The sequence below is a fragment of the Bos mutus genome, chromosome 2 (assembly GCF_027580195.1).
Source record: "Bos mutus isolate GX-2022 chromosome 2, NWIPB_WYAK_1.1, whole genome shotgun sequence".
In the NCBI taxonomy this organism is placed as follows: Eukaryota; Metazoa; Chordata; class Mammalia; order Artiodactyla; family Bovidae; genus Bos; species Bos mutus.
The window spans coordinates 29,570,216-29,596,282 of record NC_091618.1 but is presented as its reverse complement, the minus strand read 5'-3'; the positions used below and the strand labels follow the sequence as shown (position 1 = coordinate 29,596,282).

The 26,067-nt window shown below is 52.6% G+C and overlaps 2 protein-coding genes across 2 annotated transcripts in view; one reads left to right on the top strand and one right to left on the bottom strand.

Annotated features, from left to right (window-relative positions):
* Positions 1-26,067, top strand: part of PNKD (PNKD metallo-beta-lactamase domain containing) — a 72,971-nt gene that overhangs the window by 3,041 nt on the left and 43,863 nt on the right. The window lies entirely within an intron of this gene.
* TMBIM1 (transmembrane BAX inhibitor motif containing 1) lies at positions 159-17,908 on the bottom strand. The gene is made up of 12 exons (XM_070386844.1): positions 17,753-17,908; positions 8,603-8,835; positions 7,198-7,298; positions 5,931-5,995; positions 5,668-5,721; positions 4,986-5,036; positions 4,198-4,237; positions 3,606-3,643; positions 3,343-3,430; positions 2,929-3,024; positions 1,904-1,957; positions 159-1,523 (listed from the first exon to the last, which is right to left on the bottom strand). The coding sequence occupies exons 2-12, from the start codon at positions 8,793-8,795 to the stop codon at positions 1,377-1,379; spliced, it is 927 nt and encodes a 308-aa protein (XP_070242945.1). The 5' UTR covers positions 8,796-8,835; positions 17,753-17,908; the 3' UTR covers positions 159-1,376.

The window sequence follows — 26,067 nt, the reverse complement described above, 5'->3', positions numbered from 1 at the left end:
CATCCATCACCAGGAAGTGCTGGGACAAAGTATATTTGGTTATCGTAGAAGGTACCAAGCCAGAATGCAAGGATAGGATATGGATGTTTTGGGCAGAGCCAGACTAGTTCTCCGAGAACTGACCCCTTAAAGTGAAGAAAAACCAGAGCCAAACAGGGTTTTACCTTCTAAACATAAAACTTTATTTCTAGTTACGTCCCTTTGTGGGATATATTTAGGACCAAATACTTAATAAAGAAGTCCTAATTATATCCTTGGGCTGTTTTGGTTTCCACCCCTACCCCGTAGAGTGACCCTTGTCCCTCTTCCCCATTGCAGCTTGAGGCACTTGGTGTCATGAAGAAAGCGGTAGTTGGCTGGAGAGATGGGGCATCTTAAATCCCCTCAGCATGAGTTCACAGACTAAGAGGGGCTTCTTCCTCTCAGGGCCCTCCCCAGTTAGCAGAAGGGAAGCCCGTTGGGTACCACATAGGCTTCCATATCTCTCCGACAGGGTGGGGGACCCTGCCCACACCCTAGGCTCTCTTCACCCTAGTTACTTCTGGCCATAGTGATCCTACACACCACCCATCTCCTGACTTCTGCCCTCACTTTCTACTCTGAGCAGCCTGAGCACAGGAAGCAAGTGGTCCCACAGACTATAGAGATCTCAAAAGTACCAGAGAGGCCCCAGGCAGCTTCAGAGAACCAGGTGACTGCCGGGGGGCCTGCTGTCTACCACACAAGCCCTGAGGAAGCCTTGAACAGATGCTGCTCTCAACTGGCCTCAGTGCTTGACTTGGCTCACTCTCCACTTCCTCCCCACCTCTGACCCAGAAGACCATCATATATATGCTATCAAAAGAAGGGGTTGAAGCAGGGGAGACAAACCCCCTCTACCTTCCTGTGTTGAAAGGTGCCACAGGTTGCCAAAAAGTACAAGGTATGAGTCCAGGAGGCAGGGGACAGCTCTCTGGGTTTGTTGGGATTGAGAGAGGAAAAATGTTGCAGCTGTCAAGCCCAGAAGCCCCTGGCGGGAGTGGGAGGGGAAACCTTATCACCAGGAAGTCCCTTCTCCTTCTCATGTTCCCTTTTAGCTACAGAACAGGCTCTTTTCACCCCACCTGACTCCAACCCCAGCTGTTAAGGCTTTGGTGCCCTGTAGTGGGGTGGAGGGAAAACACACATCTTTGGCCCAGCTCTGTCCACTAAGGGCAAGAGTTAGTCCCTAGTTCCTCCAGCCCCACCAGGTACCTATACATCCACAGCGAGAGAAGCTGCCCATCCCGGGACAGAAAGAAAAATGGGCGTATTACTTGAGAAGGAAATGGGTGTAGGCCCAGACCAGGATCATAGGGCCCAGCCCTCTAGGGAAGGGAAAGCCCTGGAGGTGCTCCTTAATCGCGACTCCCCACGAGCTGCAACACAAAGGTGAAGATGTAGACGATATCTGTGTAGATCTGCAGGGCACCGGTGATGTAGTCCTCCGGGCTGATGGTGTGCTTCCGGTTCCCCAGGACCATCTGTGTGTCATAGGCCAGGAACTGCAGGGACAAGAACCCACGCATGAGGATCCAGGGGCTCAGTGGCCCACAGACCTGTCCTGGGAGCCTCAGGGCCATGAGGTGTGCTTAGGGAACACTTTAACAAACAGCAGAAGGCATGGTCTCTGTCTTTAAGCAGTTCACAGTCCAGAAAGGGAGAGCGACACTGGAAAAGTGTTGCCTCTGGAATACGGCTTACTGAGTATTCTCAAAGCAAGCAATGTGAATTAAAGACAGGAATGCCCAGGAAATCAGTGGAACCTCTAGACAGTAGGGAAAGGCAGCCGTGGCCCCACTCCCTGCTTCTCAAGCAGCCTACATTCAGCACCCACCCGGTCCCATACCTCCCACTCCCCTTCCTAGAGTGGGCAGGATCTTACCAAAGTGAAACAAATGGCCCCCAAAGCGGCATAGACCATGTGCAGCCAGTAAACCTGGGGGGAGAGGACAGGGATGGCATTAGGAAACTTGGCAAAGCCCAGACTGAGGCAGGCGCTCAGGACCATCTCCCCCCCTGGGATTCTGGCCACATGGGAAGATCCATGAGAGAACTACCTCTCCCTTCCAGATCCTGGGAGAAATTAAGAATGCTAACATGTTTGGCAGAGAAAACAGAGGCCATCGTCCAATGGCTATATGAAATCAATCACAGCATCTTTTAGCCAAACCAATTTCCAGTTAGTCAAGGTACAGAGGTGTCCACTCTGCTTCTGGAAGAAAGTGGTTGAGCTATGGCTCTGGGAGGGCAGGCCCAGCCGTGCACTCCTTGAAGAGCCCCATCACCTTTACCCTTGGTCACGTCAGCAGTCACTAGACCATGTTCCTGCAGCCCAGCCTAAGAGGGACACCCCCTAACCACCAGGTGAACAGCAGAGTCAGGGAGCACCCCCAGGGCAGCCTTGTCAGCAGCCCTCCAGGGACCTGTCCAGGGCAGGGCCAGCCTCGGTCACATGGGCAGGCTCCTGTCACGTTCACTCTCCCTCACGTGCTTCCCCTTCCCACCGCAAAGCTCCCGTCAGCCGAGGGCCTCACATGCTGCCCCCTGCTGCCTAGAGACAAAGAGGAGATACAGCGGTCCCTAAGGGCCCTTCCAGCTGAGCCCATCTCTGCCCTCTGGATTCCTCTGCCAACCTGCCTCTGATTGGCAGCAGATCACACTGCTGCTTCTCATAGGAATCCCATGATGCTGTCTGGGGCCTCAGGTGCTATGGCTCCCAGGACCTGGGTCTCCACTGATACCCCAGTCCAAAGGATGGCGCTTCAGCACAGGTGCTTTGGCTAGCCAGTTGAGAGGTTCTGGAACCCAGAGCCGTCCAGAGGCCCATGGGGCCTGCCGCACAGAGATATACAGAAAGTCTGCCCTGAGCACTGGGTTCACCGACCCCAGCTCTGCCGGGACACTCACGTATTTGAAGACCAGCACAATGACAGTGATAATCCCAGTCACTGTCATCACTATTCCCAGGACACAGAAGAGGCCTGTGCACGAGGTGAAGTCCACCTGCCAGGAAGAGAGAGGGAGGCATGTGTCAGATGGGCCACAACTAGCAGCCCGGCCAGCCAGGCCCTGCCTCCTCCAGGGGGCTCAGTGCTGCCTCCTGGGGCACTCGGGAGTGACCATGGCATTCTAAGGACAGACAGGAAGCAGAGTTGTGGATGTAAATGTGAAGGGAAGGGGCTTCGGGTCTCTGAGGGAGACCCCTAGTATAAGGATCTGGGTCCTCCCAGGCCTGCTCAAGTGCCAGGCCCAGAAGATCAGGTCTGTATAAGAAAGGGGGATGGGGTGGCCAGGGAGGGGCCGGCCCTCCAGTGCCCTCACCTTGGTCTGGAAGCAGAAGATGGTGACTGAAATGGACACCACAGCAGTGATGATCATTGCAATGATGACAGCTTTGGTTTTATACACACTGCAGGGAAGGAATTAAGAGAAGCCAGAGGCATAAGCCATGCACAAATGACTTCAAAATACAGCTTTCTGGAGGTACCGTGCCCAGCATGCAGCCATACGGGCGGCTGCCAGCCCAGGGGTGCCCCAATCCCCTATAAAACACACTACCGTGTACCGACTGCCCCTGAACGCACCTGGAGATGGTGCCAGTCATGTAGGCCATGGCAAGAGTCTGAGGGAAGAAGAGAGACGAGTGAGACACTTCATGGAGCCTGTGGGACGTCCCCAGTGGCTCAGTGGTTAAGACTCCAAGCTTCCAAGGCAGGGGGCGCTGGTTTGTCCCCTAGTCAGGGAACTAAGATCCCACATGCCCCGTGGTGTGGCCAAAAATATATATTTTTTTAAAAAAAGAGGGACTTCCCAAGTGGTCTAGCGGTTGGGACTCTTTATTCCCAATGCAGGGGCCCAGATTTGATCCCTGGTCAGGGAACTAGATCCCACATGCCGCAACTGAGACTCAGTGCAGCCAAATAAATAAATCAACAACAAAATTAAAATCAATTTTAAAAAGAGGGGGCAGACAGAACCCTGGAGGCATGATTTGGGGACACTACCACAGCTGGTGGTACGTGTCACCTCGCATGAAAGTGGCAGCCACAAGGAAACCGAGGGCAGAGGCAGGTCGGGGAGAGAGCCAGGGCCATCTTCCCCCACAGGGTCCCATTCCTTCCCTGGGCCCAGCCCTCCCTCACCAGCTCCACCCCCTCCCCCGACCCTCTGACTCACAAAGATGATCAGCAAGATGATGTTCCATGGGAAACGGCGTCTGAAGGGAAAGAAACCATGACTTAGTGGCGTGTGGCTGGCCAGGTCTCAGAAGGAAGTTCCTGGCTTGTGCACCTCGAGAATGAGGCCTGGACTCGAGGGAGAGGAGGCTGGCATGGCCCTGGGGACCTGCTCGTGTTCTATGCAGAGACAGCAGGGGGAACAAGACAGACCTGGGCTGTGGGGCCACAGAGACCTGGATTTGTCCGCAGCTCTTTGACTGCTTGTGTGACTGTGAGAAAGTTCCTTGGCCTCTCTGAGCCTTGGGTTCTTCCTATTTATTAAAGGGTTAAAATGCCACGTATCTTGTAGGGTAGCTATAAGAATAACAGCTAAATAGCTAAATAGATCCTGCACACACAAGGCACTTGGCACCCAGCTGAGAATAGCCAGTAGCTGCCACCACCATCTTCTTCACCTTCATCATCATCATCATCACTGTTGGTTAAGTCTCTACTCAGATGCTATAAGGGGGCTTCCCAGGTGGCGCCAGTGGTAAAGAACCCGCCTGCCAAGGCAGGTAGACATAAGAGACTCAGGTTCGATCCCTGGGTGGGGAAGATCCCTTAGAGGGGGCATGGCAACCCACTCCAGTATTCTTGCCTGGAGAATCCCATGGACAGAGGAGCCTGACAGGCTACAGTCCACAGGGTCACAAAGAGTTGGACACGACTGAAGCGATATGGCACACGTGCATGTCCTTGCCCCCCCCGCCATCCCTTCCCATGGGCTAAGTCTCTGGGACTCACCTGGGTCCCTGGCAGCAGGCGAGGGTCAGGTATGTGACCAGGAAGACAGCACTGGGAAGAAAGAGACAGGGAAGTAGTCTCAGGCCCACTGTGCCCCTCAGCCCCCTCCTGGCCCAGCCTGGTGGCACTCACCAGCCTGGCAGACTGGAGGCCCAGAGAGGCGTCTAGAAGTCTAAGGGAAAGCTGCCCAGCAGGACAGGATCACCCTGGCCACAGGCACTGAGGCCATCAGTAACAGGAGGCCAGGCCTGGGAGGCGGAGGAGGAGCTGCCAGAGAGAGAGGTGGCCGCCGCAGGAGCCACAGAGGGAGGTGGCCAGAGCAGGGGCCTGGCCTGGGAGGAGGCCGCAGGAGCCACAGAGAGAGGTGGCCGGAGTGGGGGCCTGGCCTTGGAGGAGGCCTCAGGAGCCACAGAGAGAGGTGGCCGGAGCGGGGGCCTGGCCTGGGAGGAGGCCGCAGGGAGAGGCGGCCAGAACAGAGGCCTGTCCTACAGGATGCATGCAGCCATGGGTCCCCCACCCCCGCTCTCAGGAGTCCCCTGACACTCACACTCAGTAGCACACACCACAAGGCCCAGCACAGCTGGCAACTGGGACACCCCTCCCTCCGAAAGGATTCTATCCCTACTAGTCAGTTGTTACCCCTCGTCTCCCAGCCCCCAAGCAGAGAAGAGCGCACACTCACTAGGATGCGTAGTACACGGCCATGTTTGCCCTCACGAAGTCACCGACTGGCTTCCTGTGGAGCAGAGAAGACACAAAAAGAGTCATGCCAAGGCTGTCCACCCCCTGCCGAGGCCCTACCCCATCTTCTCTCAGCACCCGCAGCCAAGCCCCTCTTCCTGTCCATGGGTCAAGGGCCCCACCCCAGCCATGCTCCCAGCAGGGGACCCAGAGCCCAGGACGCCAGAGCCGCCTTCAGCTGTGCAGAGAGGCCCAGAGACTCACACGAAGGTGAAGACAGCGATGATGCCCACCGTGACGAGCAGCTGGATGGAGATGATGGTGTAAACCTGGAATAGAGACACCGGACAGCACCGTCACCACCCTCCGCTCCCAGCCTTCCCCCAGGAAGCAGCCAGCCCCGAGACCAAGGAGCCCAAAAGACCTTACCACTCTAGGTCTGCTCCCATCTTCCAGAGGTAGGGAGGAGGTTCCTTCTTCATTTTGAAGGATCTACTCTTCTTTTCCACCTGAGAGCCCACCCCAGCTGCACTGCAGCCTGCCAGAGAGGCCAGCCCAGTGACGAGTCTGGCTCAGATGCTGAGTGGCTCAGATGCTGTGCACACCCGCAGGGCTGGTCCCACCCCGCTGCTCCTGACATCTCCCCTTCCTGGCCCAACACCTGGCCTTCACTGACATTCACTGCCCTGCCTCTGCCCTGCCCCACCACACTCCCGGGTATGGCCTCTGCGCCTGCAGCAATTCAGCCTGAATGTTGATCAGGTATCTCTCTACCCTGAGCAGGTGCTGGGGCGAGGTGAGATGGCGGGCAGGGGCCTCTGAGTGCATGTGATCAATTCTGGCTTCAAATTGCTGCAGTGTAACAGGAGAAAGAAGTTTGCAGAGGGCAGAACACTTCAGCAGGACTGTTCAGATTGAACCTGCCCCCCAAAACAAGGGCAAGGAAGAGACAAGCAAAAGCGGGTGAACACAGCTTAGAGGAGCTAGGGTTCCCTCAGAGGAGAGCGCAAGGCTAAAGTGGACCAGAGGACCGCCATTCCTGTTGAGGCAGTCCCAGCGCAGGATGGAAAAGAATTTCCAGACACAGAGTATTGCAGAAAGGAGTTCAGAACGAAGAGCACAGATAAAGTGGGCACTGCAAGCTCAGCAGCCGACAACTCCTGAAAAGCCAGGGAGAATCGACAGTTTTCATGGGTTAATAGCCAATTTTTATAGCCTCAAGACAAAGAAAATTCCTGGAAGGTTGGCGTCAGGTGACTGGTTGAGGCGCTATCGAGTGTTTACTGCAGTTGGCATCTTTGCCTAATTGGGAGTCAGGAAGCTTGTTAGTAATGATTAGGGGGGCTTTTGGCATTGGGGCTCAATTAGTTTTGGAGGTAACCTTGGTTCTGGGCTCCACTTCTGTGGCCTTGGTGCAAAGCCTCCCACCTGTGGCTTAGGGCAGGACTCCACATTCACCCCTCTTCTTATCAATGGGCCAAATCACAGCCCCAGTGGCCCAGATTCACCTGCCCACCAGCCCATATCTCACCTTTCGGATGAAGGCGTGTCGGACTTTCCGGTCATCCCAGTCTCCAGATCCAAAAGTGTCACTCACTGCTCTCTCCCCGCCATCATAGCCATGGCCTGCGCCTGGGGACAGATCACACATGACCAACTGGGGAACCGGGACCTGTGGCCTCAATCCCCAAGCCTCTGGAACACTATCTCAACAGTCTCAAGGATCTCCAGCCAAAACTCAGGAATTCCTCTCCCCAGCTGGTCCTCCAGGTGCCCCCGGAGTGACCTGAGTGGATACTATAGGGAGCGATAGGTCCCTGGCCGAGAGGGCCCTGAGGTGTAAGCACTCCATCAGCATGATTCCACTGAGGGGTGTGAACACCCGCCGCCCCTGCCGGCAAGGGAACACGAAATCTTAAGGAATCCAGGCAGGTGTGGGTCAGAGGAGCTGGTAGGGTCAAAGCAGGGACTCAGGGATTGAAGGAGGGAAAGGGAGACAAAAATAGCACATGCGTGCGGAGGATAGAGGACAGAGTGTGCAGACTGTGGTCTCCATCAGGCAAGCGTTAGGATTCTGGGAAAACAGAAACGTCAGGGCTATCTGTGCACAGGACAAAGCATCGTTGTAAATGTGACTGGTGTGCCGGTATTCACACCAGAACACGAACGGCCTGATGAGAGCTGGCTGCACTCCAGGGTTCCAAAGATGCTGCAGGGGCTCAAAGCATTCCTCAAGTGCCTCCCTGGGATCTGCTTTCAAAATCCGCAGGCGAGCCACACAGGAAAATCTCACCACATTCTAATATCATTTCTCACCAGATTTACCAGCCATGACGTTTATCAAACATCCAAACGAGTTGTGGATGTTTGCAAGTCAGATGTTACCTTAAAAGATGAGGATCCGTCAGCACTGAGAATATTAAAAAAAAGAAAAAAGTGCTTCAGGTTCCAATGAAAAGTCTTAGTTGCTCAGTCGTGTCTGACACTTTGCAACCCCATGGACTGTAGCCTGCCAGACTCCTCTATCCATGGAATTCTCCAGGCAAGAATACTGGAGTGGGTTGCCATTTCCTTCTTAGCGGCAGTTCCTAAACAAGAGAGGGCTGTGGATGAGTGGCAACTGCCTAGCAGGGAAACAGAAATGGCCTCCTGAAGTAATTCCTTCAATAGCCACTTTCTCATCTGATGTGTAAGTTCTGGTGTGTGTCTTACAGACTCAGTCTCCTGCTGAATAAAGGGGCTGGCAGGTGGCCCGGGGGTGGGGGGGCTAGGAGCTGAAGGAAAAGGCAGAGAGGTAACAGAGATGGGGAAACAGAAGGAGAGAGCTAGAGAGAAGATGAAAAAGGAGATGAAGGAAGTTACAAAGTAAAGAAAGGAAGTGGCCTCATCAGTATTGCCTCTTCCCACCCACCCTCAGCTGCCCTGCAGGGACTTACCATAGTTCATGGGCATCGGGTGGACTGGGGGCATAGGCTGTGGGTAGCCAGCAGGGTGACCATAGCCAGGCTGTGGGTAGGCGGGATACCCCCCGGGCACGACAGACGGCTGCCCGTAGCCCCCTGGGGGCGGAGAGCCAGGGTACAGGGGGCTGCGGTCCTCATATGGAGGAGGGGCACTGGGATGGGACATGATGGCTCAGAGGCTGAGGAGAGACCCCAGCTGCTGAGACCTGAAACAGAAATGAGAAAAGCAGTCATGAGTGCATAGGCTCAGCTCACTGAGCCCCAGTCCACCCTGCCTCTGCAGAGAGGACACCTTCAGTGTCTCTCCAGCACCAAGTGTCATTTTCCTGCAGGCCACTGTGCCCACGCCCGCAGTCCCGCCCACCCCACCAGCTCAGCCCCTGCCCCTCTGCCCTCACACCAGCCCCTCCTCACTGTGCAGTTTCCTGTCATAGGAAAGCAGCAGGTGGGGATTTAGCGCAGGAGCCGGGGCAGTCACATGGGTGGTATGAGAGCAGGGGGTTCTCTTAAGTGATCACTTCCAGTGACCAGGGAAGGAGCCCGATGACCCCAGCAAAGCCACTGATGAGTCACAGAGCCAGCCAGGACCCACTGAAGGGGGCAGCCCAGCCCCCACAACAGCTGGCAGGAGCTGCAGGCCTGAAAGGCGGAGCTGGGGAGAAGCCAAGGCCTCAAATGGAAGACAACAAGCTGGTCCCAGGGCCGGAGCTGCCAGGCCCAGAGGAGGAGGGCACGAGGCTGTGGAAGGTGTCAGGCTGAGTCAGGGGCCGCCAGAGAGGCCTGAGCATGTGGGTACATGGGCTGACCCCTGGGGGCTGGGAGGCTGCACAGAAAAGCAGGCTGGAGACAGGACTTTCTGGTTCCTTCAAATTACAGCCAAGGAGGAGCTTCAGGCATGTGACAGCCTGTGGCTGCCACCAGTTGCTTCAGGGCCATGCCAGGGAGTTGAATGCCAGGGAGTTCAGGGCCCTCAAACCCCTGGGGAAGGGTCAAGACGCCAGGCCCTGGTGGCCCTGGGATTCCTGCCTGTTTGCCCCCAGGGTTGGCGGCTGAGAAAGGCTAGACCACTGAGGAGTGATGCCAGAGCCAGCCAGTGCCCTCTCTGAGGCAGGAGAGCCCCATGGCCGGGGAAGGGCAGAGGAAGGAGGGGAAGGGAACCCCAGAAACATCCCAAAGGGACCCCCAGACTGTACGGCCCCAAGTGCTCAGTTCCACAGGGGGACTCAGGCCCAGAGCAGTAAAGTGACTCCCAAGATCACAAAACTAGCTCATTTAATAGTCCAAGAGCCGAGGTCTTCCTGATCCTGGGTAAAAGTGAAAGTGTTAGCTGCTTAGTCATGTCCGACTATTTGCGACCCTACGGACTGTAACTCGCCAGGCTCCTCTGTCCGTCGGATTCTCCAGGCAAGAATACTGGAGCGGGTAGCCATTTCCTTCTCCAGGGGATCTTCCTGATCCAGGAATTGCACCAGGGTCTCCCACTTTGCAGGCAGATTCTTCACCATCTGCACCTCCAGGGAAGTCTAGGTGTCCGCTCTAGTATGCGATGTTCTCTGTGTCTCTTATGCCAGATAACTGTCCTCTGGACCTGGTATCCCCCTCTGAGGTGGCAGAGATGGGGGCTTGGGAAAAGTTGAGGAGGAGGTCCCTGGAAGGGCCGAGCCCTGATAGAGTCTGGGCCCCTTCAGAGAGCCACAGCCGCCCCTAAAGCGTCTCCCAAGGGCACATCTTCCTTCAGGATGCCACAGGGAAGATACATGCCCAGGTCAAGGTCAGCAGACATGCACAGAGGATCTGCCGGAAGGGCAGAACAGACCCTTCTTTTTAGGGCCCCCTGCACAGTTCAGGGAGCAGATAAAGAACTGTCCTAACTAACTCTTCTCTCTCGACTGGGATAACATAGAGGGGAGGGGAAGGTGGCAGGGAGGGGTGGGGAGGAGGGCTCACGTAACAGGCCAAGTCTCTTAAAAGAGTTATTTTGAGGAAAGCCGTTCTCCATTTTCCAAGAATGAACAGACCAGACAGCAAGAGTGTGTCAGGTCAGAAATAAGAAGGAACTTCCTGACAGGGTATGGCAGCAAACCATGGGCCATGGTGGAGGCCCCACATGCTGGGGTAGAGCGCTCTGAGGAAATGGAGCAGAGGGAAACAGGAAGACCCAACACTGAGTGGTGTGAGTTCAAGAAACAGAGCGAGCAACTGTTTTTGAAACCATTTGTGGTTTATGTCAGGGTAGCATAGACAGTTACAATATGTATATCTCCTTAACAGACCTTCTTAAGGAAGGAAGAGAAACCAGACCCTCCTCCCCTGAAGCAAGAGTCTCCTCTCCCCACTGCCCCCTCTCCCCAAACACCCCTTTAACTCCACCAGGAAGACAGCTCCCCATCTGCAGGAAGCGGGAAGGGCAGGCCACCCGTGGAGTAGGGTTATCTGTCATTACTGCCCTGGGCCCAGCTGACAACAGGGTCAACACACCCACGAGACACTGGCAGGGAGGACCCTGTGGTCAGAGGCCCCAGCTGGCTGCCTGACCATGATGTCACCATGACCTGGTCCTGTCAGCAACTCAGGGTGCCCCTCTGTGAAATGGGGTGAGGGGCCCAGATGATCCCTGAGCTCACGTCCAGCTCTAACAGACTCCGGGCCTGGGACTTATCTGAGGAGCCCAGTTATGTGGGGCCTGCCCTTTGCCCGACGGGCCAGCTGCCCCACCCCCTCAAGCCAAGCCAGACAAACAGGTCCCTCCCCAAGGGAAGCGCAAGGCCGGCCTTGGATAGGCCCCCAGGACGCCACGGTTTAGGCCTGGCACAGAGGGCCGTTGACTCGCGGAGATGCCCTCTGCCCTCCCGCACCCCTCCCTGTGATGTTCCTGGTTTCAGAGGAGCCAGACTTTCTGCAGGGGGTGCAGCAGCTCACAGTCCAGTTCTCTGGGGGCTCGGCCACCAGCCCATGCTCACCAGAGACCAGCATTAACCAGTTTACCTCACTGTGTCTCAGTTTTTCCACCTGGAAAGTGGATTTACCACTACAATAGTACCCTCCACAGAGCTGTTATAACATTTAAAAGAAAAAATATGTGTAGAGTACTTAAAATGGTACCTGAACACTACCTGTAGTTGTTATTTCATTAAATTCTTATGATATCCCAATAGGGTGGATACATTATTACCTCTGTTTACAAACAAAAAAATAGAAGCTTAGAAGAATTAAGTCACTTGCCCAAGATGACTTAGCTAGGGTGTGATAAAGGCAAGACTCAGCTCCCAAAGATTCCAGAGCTCTGAACCCCTCTGCTTTCCCTCCCAAAGATTCCAGAACTCTGAACCCCTCTGCTTTCCTCCTCATCCCCCTTTCTGTCCACTCATCACTTCTCAGCTTCCCATCTCAGCCTCTCTACTGACAAAAGAGGGCTCACACAGCAAGTGCACACTGAACCATTCAGCCCCTTCCATCATCCCCATGGTTCCCAATCTCTGTGCAGCCACCAGGAGAAGAGGGTGATCAGAGATAGAGATTCTTAAAACGTCAGCACTGAAAGGAAACTCGCTATCTAAGGCAAGCTGACCCCTCCCTTTAGCAGCCAGTCCACCACGGTTGGGAGTGGGAGGGGTGTAGAGGAACCTGTCCCAGGCCATAAAGCAGGGGCCAGGGCCCAGAACTACCTCCCAGCTCTCTGGTGTAGAGGCCTGTGCGCAGGAGACGGGGAGAGTGTTCAGACCAGTCAGGGGAGTGCTAGGCATAGTCACACCCCCTCTGAGCAGGACCAGATGGGCAGGAACCTCGGGCCCCAGGGCTGCCAGCATGGTCAGCTTCTGAGCCTGCTCCCTGGCCAGGGCCTGACCTACCTGCGGCCCTGACCCCTTCCCCATCATCAAGGCCTCAGCTAGGGACGAGTTTGGGGCTGGTAGGTGACCAGGAGTAGGGAAAGGCAGAAGTGGTCTGAGTCTACTTTCATGACTAAAGGTGGAAGCTGCAGGAGAAAGTGGAGTCCAAAGGAAAGGGGAAGAAGTGGGAGAAGATACAGAGACAGAGTGCAGATACTTGATGCCCAGAGACCAGAAACCAGGAATTGGGTCATTTGAATTCCACCGGTAGCTAATGGAAGGGCTCGGTCTCCAGGGGCTAAAACGGACCTTCAAGGTGCCCCATCAGAAGCCTGAATTATCCTAAAACACAGTAGGCATTCAGTTTCTACTCAACACATTCCCACAACAGGAAGCGAGACTGTTTTGTGGCAAGGAGCTTGAATCATTACAACATGCTTCCTCACGATGCCTTTTATCAAGGCATTCAGGCTCCACCGCACCCTTGTCAATTTAGATCTAACCTTGCTCCCCATTTTGTGACCCCCATTTTCATGACCCATCAGGAAGGAGCCAGAACCTCTCCTTTCTCCTACACGATCCACAGACCCAGCCATCAGAAGTGGGAGGGCCCAAACACAGGACTTGTTGGCTGTCCAGGTTTTCAGAGGCAGCCTCGGGGAAGCCAGCTCCTTCCCCTGGTGCTGTCTCAGTGTGGCCAGTGTGCTCCCCGCCAGCTGGGGCCCAGGTTCAGGCTCCCTGGGAGGAGGGCATCTGAAGGGTTAAGCCTCTGGAATCTGCTGAGAGGAGGCTGGATCTACTGGGGTTACAGCAAAAGGGTGTGTGTGTATGTCTGTTTGTGTGTGCTGGAGGGAGGGGTGGAAAGGAGCAGCTGACTGGTTCCGGCAACCCGTGCTCCTCTCTGCCAGGAACGGGTGCCCAGGGCCAGAGTGGAAAGAATAGCTCAGGGTGAGTATCTCAGGAAACTCCACCCAGCAGGAAAGCCCCTGGCCCACTGTGACCAAGTCTCTCGTGACAGCCTCCTCTCCCTTTCCCTACCCCAAACCACCCCCCACCCCAGCTCTCCTCTCCCCTCCAAGAAAACACTTGGCCCTCCTAACCCAGCACAGAGCCAGGAGGGCAGAGGAGTAAAAAAGATCCATCCAGGAGTGGCTGGGCTCGCCACCATGTCTGACACACAGACGAAGGGCCCAGAATCAATTTAGCCTTCTGACTGTCTGGCCTCGGAGGTCAACAGGATGAAGCCAAGAGGATCTGAAAACTGAAAACGTCAGAGCTGGAACAAACTTTAGAAATCATCTGGTCATTTGACAGACTAGGAAATCCCAGAGCCAAGGAAGTTCCTGCCCAGCCAGTGAAAGGCCCTCTTGGTCATGGGTTTGGAACTTTCATTCCCAGCCCTGCCCACTGTCGGAGAACACAGAATAACAGACGTCAGCGCACACACCCCTGAGGCGGAGCCACAACCAGCTCCCCTCCCCCAGTTCTCCTGGCCCTCCTGCTCAGAAACAGATAAGGCTGCCAACTCAAGACCTCCCTCCCAGCCCTGGTCTCCAGGAAACTGAGGTGGCTCTAGTCTCCTGGGAAAGGGAAGCCATGGGAAGACCCAGGCACCCAGTACTCCCATAACCCTTCAGCATCATTAGTGCGGGTGATTTCCGAGACCCCAGTCAAGCCAGAACAGCTCGGAAGTCCAGATAAGGAAAGCAGGCGGCATTAACCGGGGCTGGATGCAGCTTCAGAAACACAGCCCCATCCACCTCCTTCTTTGTGTTTCATCTTCTCCTGCCTTTTCAGTTCAGTTCAGTTTCAACTCCCAGATGAGGCGGGGGAAAGCAGACAGATAATTAACAACCCCTAGTGGAGAAGGGAGATATACCCACCTCCTGCAGTGGGCAGGGAAGGAAGAGAACCACTTAGAGCAGCAAGTACTGTCTACTATCAGGTACCAAGGACATCTGCTCCTCACAAGGGCGCTATGAAGTGCAATCCTTATCCCCACCCTACAGATGAGAAAACTGAAATTCAGAGAGAAGTTGATCCAAGGTCCCAGAGCAGGCAAACAGCAGAGATAGGTTTGAACCCAGATCTGACTTAAGTCTGACTTAAGTCTGACTTAAGGTGCCGTTTGCTTTTACATCTGCCTGGAGGCAAAGTCCCTGAGGCCCCCATCACACAGTCGCCTGTGTGAACAAGCCAACAACACATGGACGGACTGAGGAAGTAAAGACCTTTCTCTCGTTGATACCAATTCCTTTCCGCTTGTCAATCCCAAAGTCAATCCTTGTCAGAGCCCTGGCTTACAACACAGGGAGCTGAGTTCTTGTCCTGGTTCTGGTCCTAACTCCACTGTGAGAGTCAGGATGGGTCTTTTCACATCTCTGGACTCAGTTTCCTCATCCATAAAACAAGTGTCATGTCCAACTCTTTGCGACCCCATGGACTGTAGCCTGCCAGGCTCCTCTGTCCATGGGATTTTCCAGGCAAGAACACTGGGAGTGGGTTGCCATTCCCTTCTCCAGGGGATCTTCCTGACCCAGGGATCAAACCAGGGTCTCCTGCATTGCAGGAGGATTCTTTACCATCACCAAATGATCAAAGTCCATTCAGACTCTGAGAATGTCTGCTTTTGAAAGAACAGCTAACAGACCAGAGCAGAAACCTTCAGGGCAAAATGTCTTGCTTCCTAAAGAGTTTCTGCCAGATGCAGCCTCATCCTTATCCGGTCTGGAGGAGGCTGAGGCACAGGGTATGCACTGGGTGTGGGAGTGGCCACAACTCCCTCTCCTACCTCTCTGGACTCTAGAAAGCTAGAATCATCCAGCCAGGTGTTTCCCAGGCTGCTCTAAAGAACACAAGGAGATGTTCTCCTCCCCAGGAGATCTCCTGCCCCAGGACATGTTCATGGATGAGCTCAGAAACAGAGAATCCATATCCCCTTTTGGAAATTCACGAGACACCATGGCATAGGAAGCTTCCAAGTTCTGCAGTGAGCAAAGCTATTCAACTTTGTTTCCTTCAAACTTTCTTAAGCCTGAAACACTTTTATACAGTCACACCTAGTTGCCATCCTGTGGGCTGCTGACCAGGCCACCTCTGTTTTACAGATAGCCCTGGGAATGATTCATGTCCTAACTCATCACCCTGTTAAACCCCTGTCCTTAGCCAGCCCCTCGGAACAGCCACACTCAGTACCAGCTGTGCCCCCTCACTTGTAGGGCCAACTCAATGCCCTGATCCTCCGCGAGGGTTCTTCCTCTCTGCCATCCCCACACAGCTGCTCTAAACTCCAAAGTGGAACTCTGCAAAGGGCTGGGGGCATCTCCAAGCAGCAAAGAGCCAGGAGGCTGCCATTCCTAACATCACCTTCACGCAATAGGAAAAGTACCAATCATTGTATATACAAACAAATGGGCTTCCCTGGTGGCTCAGCTGGTAAAGAATCCACCTGCAGTGCAGGAGATCTGGGTTTGATCCCTGGAGAAGGGAATGGCTGCCCTCTCCAGTATTCTGGCCTGGAGAATTCCATGGACAGAGGAGCCTGGTGGGCTAAAGTCAATGGGGTCACAAAGAGTCAGACACAACTGAGCGACCATGACCGTCACTTTCACATATATAAGAACAAGGACTTACTCTCATTCTCCTCCCTGACCAATGTACTGACTGTCCTCCAGGTACCCAGCACTGTGGCCTGTGGACTTCTAGATATCATTTCTACTTTAAAACAAGACCCAGGTTTGGGCCCAGATCCCCAGAATCTTAGGGGTGGAAGAGTCCATCAGGGCCATCCCTTCCTCTGCATTCCCATCAGAATACTCCAGAAAGCCCACATGAGGATTAGCCATACGGTTAGCAGAGACCTTCTCCCCCAGTTGCTGTATGAGCTTCCACTCTCTGGCCCTTCGGGTGCAGCTCTCTAAAGACACACAGTATGTGTCCCTTCCCTGGGGCTTCTGCTCTTTCTGAAGGGTCCAGGGTGACAAGTTAGGGGGATGTAAATGCTCTTCCAGCTGAGCCATTCCCATGGGAGGAGAATGAGCTGAGGTGGCTATTACCCCAGCTCATGACGTGAGGTTCTCCCCACACTGGAGGTGTACCCCGTCATTACCTCTCTGACGTGCCCACTTTTACAGGTGAGGCGCTGAGGTCAGGGCACAAGAGGAGAGGAAGTCAGGGCCCCTGACCCCTTGTGTGGTCCCACCACTTTTAAATTATAAACCAGGTCTCTGGAGCCTCGTGGCTGGAGAGAGAGAGTGGGCAGGTGAGGAGGAAGTATGGCTGCCCCCTTGCCTTTGCCCCAGACAAAGCAGCCCCAAAGGCTCCTGGCTCCTCCTGCCACCACTGGCCAAACCAAAGGCGCCAGCTTTGAAACCAAAGCTCACCAGTGAGATGAATATTTCAGAGCCCCAGAGAACTGGACACCAGAGGGACCTTCCGTGACATCTGGCTCTGACCCTAGTTCCCAGGCCTACCCCCACCTCCCCCGATCCCATGACCAGGCTCCTCAGGGCAATCCCAACCCCAGAGGCCACTGTGGGATCAGAGGGGATGGAGACCCCGGGGAAGACAACAGCTAGAGCAAAATCCACAAGATCAGGGCCAAGCCTCCGAATGGCCTGCCTCCACTTCCCTCCTGCTGTCTCCACGGTTCTCCCCGCTCACATTTTCCTGCTTGGTTTTTACTCCCACCCAAAGAGGCCACAAGGAAGAGAGTACTGGCTAGTCCTTTTCAGAACCCAGCCTGAGGGCAGTGGCCAGACCACTGTGGGGTAGAGGGGACTGAGGCAAAGGCCTGGTGACAGAGGTGACAAGTTCCCCACACCAAGGATGTGAGCGGCCGGGGCTTCCCAGCGGCTCTCTCCCTCACTCAAATACCCGGTCACCTGTCTACACCCAAGCTGGCACCAGGGCGTCAGAGGCGGCCAGGCCAGGCCCGGGCCACCTCCCCTCCCCCTCCCACCAGCTGAAGGCCCGACACCCTTTATCCCACGCACAGCTGGCCACCCTAGGGCTGGCCCTGTGGACACGCCCGGCGACAGATCCGCGATAGGAAGCAGGGGCCCGGGACACCCTCAGAGCCCCCAGCCTGATCACCCGCGCCCACAACTCCGCGGCTGGACTCCCAAAGCTAAACAGGCGCCACTCGCCCGCCGGGGCGCACAGAGAAGAACTCAAAACTGAGGGCGACAGAGCCCCATTCCGGCCCACTGCACACTCCGAGAAAGTTTGGGGCGCCGCCCAGTCCCCGCCAGTCTGCGGTCCCCCGCGCCCGCCGGCCCCGGGGCCCCTGGCTTGCCTGGCGCTCCGGACGGTGCGTCGCCGGCTTCCTGGTGTCGCGAGTCCAGCACAGCCCGCGCTGGCCTGGGCAGGGCTGGGCCTCCGCGCCCCGCCCCGTCGCGCCGGCCCCTGCGACGCGCTGGGGTCCGCCCCGGTCCCGCCCGCATCCGCCCATTCCCGCTCCGCCCAAGTCCGCCAGGACTTACCAGGATTTTCGGATTTTAAAGCAATACGTGGTCATTGTTGAAAATACAAAACTACAGGAAGAGATCACGTCTTTCCACTCCTCCCGACTCCCAGCGGCCAGCGCTTGCTGGTGATGCTTCTTTGCCTAAATATCTACATACTTTCCTTCTTTTTTTGCGCTGTGTTTTGCATCCGTTGACCATGATGGCTACTCCCATTTCTTCTGAGGGATTCCTGCCCGCAGTAGTAGATATAATGGTCATCTGAGTTAAATTCACCCATTCCAGTCCATTTTAGTTCGCTGATTCCTAGAATGTCGACATTCACTCTTGCCATCTCTTGTTTGACCACTTCCAATTTGCCTTGATTCACGGACCTGACATTCCAGGTTCCTATGCAATATTGCTCTTTACAGCATCGGACCTTGCTTCTATCACCAGTCACACCCACAGCTGGGTATTGTTTTTGCTTTGGCTCCATCCCTTCATTCTTTCTGGAGTTATTTCTCCACTGATCTCCAGTAGCATATTGGGCACCTACCGACCTGGGGAGTTCCTCTTTCAGTATCCTATTATTTTGCATTTTCATACTGTTCATGGGGTTCTCAAGGCAAGAATACTGAAGTGGTTTGCCATTCCCTTCTCCAGTGGACCACATTCTGTCAGACCTCTCCACCATGACCTGCCTGTCTTGAGTGGCCCCACGGGCATGGCTTAGTTTCATTGAGTTAGACAAGGCTGTGGTCCTAGTGTGATTAGATTGACTAGTTTTCTGTGATTATGGTTTCAGTCTGTCTGCCCTCTGACGCCCTCTTGCAACACCTGCCTTCTTACTTGGGTTTCTCTTACCTTGCACGTGGGGTATCTCTTCATGGCTGCTCCAGCAAAGCGCAGCTGCTGTTCCTTACCTTGGACAAGGGGTATCTCCCCACTGCTGCCCCTTCTGACCTTGAACGTGGAATACTTCCTCTAGGCCCGGCTCCTTGGAGGTGGGGTTGCTCCTCCTGGCCGCCGCCCCTGACCTGAGACATGGGGTAGCTCCTCTAGGCAGTTCCTGCGCCGTAGTAGCCTGGCACTCTTAGCCGCTGCCCCTGACCTCGGACGTGGGGTAACTCCTCTTGGCCGCCTCCTCTCGGGCATGGGGTCCTCCCGGCTTCTGCCCCTGACCTCAGATGTGGGGTAGCTCCTCTCGGCCACAGTAAGTGCGCAGGTCGCAGCCGCCAGCGCGGTGAATGATCAGAATGATCTCTGTTCGTTTCCAAGGCAAACCATTCAATATCACAGTAATCCAAGTCTATGCCCCGACCAGTAACGCTGAAGAAGCTGAAGTTGAAGGGTTCTGTGAAGACCTACAAGACCTTTTAGAAAGTGAAAGTGAAAATGAAGTCGCTCAGTCGTGTCCGACTCTTTGCGGCCCCATGGACTGTAGCCCGCCAGGCTCCTCCGTCCATGGGATTCTCCAGGCAAGAATACTGGAGTGGGTTGCCATTTCTTTCTCCAGGGGATCTTCCCAACCCAGGGATCGAACCCAGGTCTCCCGCATTGCGGGCAGACGCTTTAACCTCTGAGCCACCAGGGAAGGCACAAGACCTTTTTAGAACTAACGCCCCCAAAAGATGTCCTTTTCATTATAGGGGACTGGAATGCAGAAGTAGGAAGTCAAGAAACACCTGGAGTAACAGGCAAATTTGGCCTTGGAGTACGGAATGAAGCAGGGCAAAGACTAATAGAGTTTTGCCAAGAAAATGCACTGGTCATAGAAAACACCCTCTTCCAACAACACAAGAGAAGACGCTACACATGGACATCAGCAGATGGTCAACAGCAAAATCAGATTGATTATATTCTTTGCAGCCAGAGATGGGGAAGCTCTATACAGTCAGCAAAAACAAGACCAGGAGCTGACTGTGACTCCGATCATGAACTCCTTATTGCCAAATTCAGACTGAAATTGAAGAACGTAGGGAAAACCACTAGACCATTCAGGTATGACCTAAATCAAATCCCTTATGATTATACAGTGGAAATGAGAAATAGATTTAAGGGACTAGATCTGATAGATAGAGTGCCTGATGAACTATGGACGGAGGTTCGTGACATTGTACAGGAGACAGGGATCAAGACCATCCCCATGGAAATGAAAAGCAGAAAAGCAAAATGGCTTTCTGGGGAGGCCTTACAAATAGCTGTGAAAAGAAGGGAAGCGAAAAGCAAAGGAGAAAAGGAAAGATATAAGCATCTGAATGCAGAGTTCCAAAGAAGAGCAAAAAAAAAAAAAAAAAGAACAAGAAGAGATAAGAAAGCCTTCCTCAGCGATCAATGCAAAGAAATAGAGGAAAACAACAGAATGGGAAAGACTAGAGATCTCTTCAAGAAAATTAGAGATACCAAGGGAATATTTCATGCAAAGATGGGCTCAATAAAGGGCAGAAATGGTATGGACCTAACAGGAGCAGAAGATATTAAGAAGAGGTGGCAAGAATACACAGAAGAACTGTACAAAAAAGAGCTTCACGACCCAGATAATCACGATGGTGTGATCACCGACCTCGAGCCAGACATCCTGGAATGTGAAGTCAAGTGGGCCTTAGAAAGCATCACTACAAACAAAGCTAGTGGAGGTGATGGAATTCCAGTTGAGCTCTTTCAAATCCTGAAAGATGATGCTGTGAAAGTGCTGCACTCAATATGCCAGCAAATTTGGAAAACTCAGCAGTGGCCACAGGACTGGAAAAGGTCAGTTTTCATTCCAAGAAAGGCAATGCCAAAGAATGCTCAAACTACCGCACAATTGCACTCATCTCACACACTAGTAAAGTAATGCTCAAAATTCTCCAAGCCAGGCTTCAGCAATACATGAACCGTGAACTTCCTGATGTTCAAGCTGGTTTTAGAAAAGGCAGAGGAACCAGAGACCAAATTGCCAACATCTGCTGGATCATCGAAAAAGCAAGAGAGTTCCAGAAAAACATCATTTCTGCTTTATTGACTATGCCAAAGCCTTTGACTGTGTGGACCACAATAAACTGTAGAAAATTCTGAAAGAGATGGGAATACCAGACCACCTGACCTGCCTCTTGAGAAATTTGTATGCAAGTCAGGAAGCAACAGTTAGAACAGGCCATGGAACAACAGACTGGTTCCAAATAGGAAAAGGAGTATGTCAAGGCTGTATATTGTCACCCTGCTTATTTAACTTCTATGCAGAGTACATCATGAGAAACGCTGGACTGGAAAAAGCACAAGCTGTAATCAAGATTGCCAGGAGAAATATCAATAACCTCAGATATGCAGATGACACCACCCTTATGGCAGAAAGTGAAGAAGAACTAAAAAGCCTCTTGATGAACGTGAAAGAGGAGAGTGACAAAGTTGGCTTAAAACTCAACATTCACAAACGAAGATCATGGCATCTGGTCCCATCACTTCATGGGAAATAGATGGGGAAACAGTGGAAACAGTGTCAGACTTCATTTTTTGGGGCTCCAAAATCACTGCAGATGGTGACTGCAGCCATTAAATTAAAAGACGCTTACTCCTTGGAAGAAAAGTTATGACCAACCTGGATAGCATATTGAAAAGCAGAGATATTACTTTGCCAACAAAATCCATCTAGTCAAGGTTATGGTTTTTCCAGTGGTCATGTATGGATGTGAGAGTTGGACTGTGAAGAAAGCTGAGCGCCAAAGAATTGATGCTTTTGAACTGTGGTGTTGGAGAAGACTCTTGAGAGTCCCTTGGACTGCAAGGAGATCCAACCAGTCCATTCTGAAGGAGATCAGTCCTGGGTGTTCTTTGGAAGGAATGATGCTAAAGCTGAAACTCCAGTACTTTGGCCACCTCATGCGAAGAGTTGACTCATTGGAAAAGACTCTGATGCTGGGAGGGAGTGGGGGCAGGAGGAGAAAGGGACAACAGAGGATGAGATGGCTGGATGGCATCACTGACTCGATGGACATGAGTCTGAGTGAACTCCAGAAGTTGGTGATGGACAGGGAGGCCTGGTGTGCTGCGATTTATGGGGTCACAAAGAGTCGGACATGACTGACGACTGAACTGAACTTGCATCAGTTTCCTACTTTAAAGGACATTTTAAAAATGCTGTTTCCCATTTTTCTCATTATTAGAGAAAAATCAATGATGAACATCTTTGACAATTATATGTGTTTTTGCCAGATGTACTTTTCCAGTTTAAAACTTAAAATTTGCAAATGTAGAAAGAGTTAGTCGCTCGGTTGTGTCTCTTTTTGTGTCTTCATCTTTGACAATTATATGCTTTTAAGCCAGATGTACTTTTCCAGTTTAAAATTTGCCAATGTAGAAAGAAAGTGAAAGTGTTAGTAGCTCAGTCGTGTCCGACTCTTTTCCACCCCATAGACTGTAACCACCAGGCTTCTCTGTCCATGGAATTCTCCAGGCAAGAATACTGGAGTGGGTAGCCATTCCCTTCTTCAGGGGTCTTCCTGAACCAGGGATGGAACCTAGGTCTCCCATATTGCAGGCAGATTCTTTACAAAGAATATAGCGATAGATGGAACTTAGAATTTCCTGAGAATAAGACATTTCGTGCCTGAAGTTACTTCAGCCAGCAAAGTAGGTGTTTTAGAGTCAGAGATCCTATAGATAACTAAGTCAACGCACAACATTGGGTTTGAGGCTTTGCACCAGTAGTCTGAACCCTTGCAGCCACTAATGGTAGAATGTGCTAGTCTTCCATTTTAGAGACAAGGAAAGAGACAAGGAAATAGATTCTGGGAAGTTTTGTAGCATTACCAGAGATTTCATAGTTCCAAAGTCCATGTTTTTGTCCCATTTTTTTTTTTTCTTTAGGCCAAGACTGCTGGTAGAATGACTGTATTTAAGGTGCTTATCTCAAGCTAGTAGCTTCAGGTTGACACTGCCACTGAATGTCATTCACAGCCTGTTGACACAGTTCCTTTCTGAATGGGGGTGAGATGACTTGACAAAACACAGAAATGAATGCAGTTAGACAGCCAGGACAACCTGAGCACCTACTGATTCCAAACCCAACAGGATGCACTTTGTGATCTTCAGGGCCAGTCTCCCTCTTTCACAGAGCTAGGCTTAGGAAACAAGAGCCCAAGGACTTATCTGGAAGCTCGTCTGCATACTAAGCATTAGTGAAAGCAGTGTTTTTACTACTAGAAGGGATAATAAACAAGGTTAGCACTTGGTAAACAAAAAAAGATGTTTTTTGGTTTTTTTCAAAGAAGTTTTTAAAGTCATCCCCTGCACACACACACAGTATGTGTGTTTATTTGTATATAACTTAGATAGAAGGTTACTTAGGACTGGTAGACATTATGGAGGGCTAACTCCCCAGCCACCTTCAGTGTAAGTTCCATGTGAGGTCAAAGAACTCACTTGAGGAAAGTGAAAGTGTTAGTCGCTCAGTCTTGTCCAACTCTTTGCCACCCCATGGACTGCTCTGTTCATGGGATTCACCAGGTAAGAATATTGGAGTGGGTAGCCATTCCCTTCTCCAGGGAATCTTCCTGACCCAGGGATCAAACCCAGGTCTCCCATATTATGGGCAGATCCTTTACCATCTGAGCCACAGGGGAAGCCCTAAACATAAGGATAGGGCTTCCCTGATGGCTCAGTGGTAAAGAATCCATCCACCTGCCACTGCAGGAGACACTGGTTCAATCCCTGGTCCAGGAAGCTTCCACATGCCTCAGAGCAATTAAGTCCATGCATCGTGACCACTGAGCCTGTGCTCTAGAGCCCGGGAACTGCAACTACTGAAGTCATGAGGAAGTCCTCTCCCAAAGCATGAGCATGGGAACAAGAATGCAATGGGGAAAGGACAGTTTTGGTCAGTATCAGTTTTCCCCTGGATCACAGAGTCCTCATGAGCTACAAAACCCTGCAGCATTTGGCTTGGTCTCCTGACATTGTTTCATGCTCTCTGCACTTGGCCCCCTTTGCCAGAAAGCACCCTTCACTTTCTGAAACAAAGGGGTTCATTTTACATCTAGCAATCACATTTGCCCCCCGAAAAAGTGGACAGTGGGGCTGCACACAGACAAGCCCCACACAAGCCTTACTGAAGGTTCTTTCTCCTGTTGACTAAAACAGATGCACAAGGTGAGAGTGGCGAGTTAAGTTTTATTTGGGGCAAAATGAGGACTGCTGCCTGGAAGAGAGCACCTCAGATAGCTCAGATAGACTGCTCCAAAGAGGCAGTGCTGTGCTTAGTCACTCAGTCATGTCCACCTCTTTGCAACATGGACTGTAGCTCACCAGGCTCCTCTGTCCATGGGATTCTTCAGGCAAGGATACTGGAGTGGATTGCCATGCCGTCCTCCAGGGCTCTTCCCAACCTAGGGATCAAACCCAGGTCTCTTGCATTGCAGGCAGATTTTTTACCTTCTGAGCCACCAGGGAAGCTCAAAGAGGCAGTGGGGGAAGGTCAATACATAAGGCTGGTGAAGGGGGAGTGCCATGCAGTCAAGCGCTTACTTTACAAAAGGTTTTCTGCTAGTCCTGAGGAGCTGATGTCACTATGAAGGGATTTAGTGATTTTCTAGATATGAGGAGATGCGAGGATTAGGATCATTAAATCAGTTCCTGAAAATGTTTAACTATTTAAAGGCCTATTTCATCAGATTCCCTGGAGCACACAGTGCTTCACTCTCCACCCTGAACTCCCTCAGCGAGTGTTGAAGCTACCACTGCAGCGTCACAGTGTTCAGTCTCTGCAAAGGCAGGTGGCAAATGCCCTTGTTGTTCAGTCGCTGGCATATTCTCTTTGTTGTTTAGTTGTTAAACAACTCTTTAGTTGTTAGTTGTTTTTGAGACCCATGGACTGTAGCCCACCAGGGTCCTCTGTCCATGGGATTGTCCAGGCAAGAATACTGGAGTGGGTCACAATGCCCTTCTCCAGGGGACCTTCCAAACCCAGGGATCGAACCTGTGTCTCCAGCTTGACAGGCAGATTCTTTACCACTGAACCACCTGGGAAGCTCAGCAAATTCTCTTGGCAAGTGCCAATTTGTAGTTGACACTCCTAAGCCCATTTATTTATCTTTGGCTGTGCTGGGTCTCTGTTGCTACAAGGGCCTTCTCTATTGCAGTAGCTTCTTTTGTGAAGCACAGGCTGTAGGGCGTACAGCTCAATAGATACTGTACACAGGCTTAGTTGCCTGGAAGCATATGGAGGGATCTTTCTGTAACAGGAATGGAACCCATGTACCCTGCTTTGGCAGGTGGATTCCTAACCACTGGGCCACGAGGCTTCCCAAGTGGTACAGTAGTAAGAGTCTGCTTGCCAGTGCAGGAGACTCCAGAGACTCTGGTTTGATCCCTGGGTCAGGAAGAGCCCTGGAGTAGGAAATGGTAACCCACTCCAGTATTTTTTATTTATTTTATTATTATTTTTTTGGCTGCACTGGGTCTGTGTTGCTGTGCCTGTGCTTTCTCTAGTTGCAGCGAGTGTGAGTGGGGACTACTTTTTGTTGCAGTGCATAGACTTCTCACTGTGGTGGCTTCTCTTGTTGCAGAGTACAGGCTCTCTGCACGAGAGTTCAGTAGTTCTGGCGAAGGAACTTAGTTCCTCTGGGGCATGTGGAATCTTCCCAATCCAATGATCAAACCCATGTTCCCTACACTGGCAGGCAGATTCTTACCCACTCTGCCACCAGGGAAGTCCCACTCCAGTATTCTTGCCTGGAAAATCCCATGGACAGAGGAACTTAACAGGCTACAGTCTATGGGATCACAAAGAGTCGAACACAGCTGAGCGACTGAGCATGCAGGCACGCACAGACCATCAGGGAAGTCCCTCCTGAGCCTATTTTCTGATCCTGAAATTGTTAGGGGAAGCACGCTGATTGAAACCACCCACCTTGGCCAGGTAACCATTTGCATGAGTTGTTTTATGACAGGAGGTCTTGGTAAGGAACAGGGAACTAATAAGCCTCCACCAACCAGAAGAGTTCGGGAAAGGTCAAAAGGAGACACCACCTGTCCGACCACCTCCCAGAATCCTCTCTGGTATCCATCTTGGCTGAGCAGTGCGTGCGCCACCAGTAAAGACTATGAATTAGAATGATTGGCCAAACACCACCCGGAAACTAAGCCCATCACCATAAAACCCGAGACTGCAAGCCACGCGGCAGAGCAG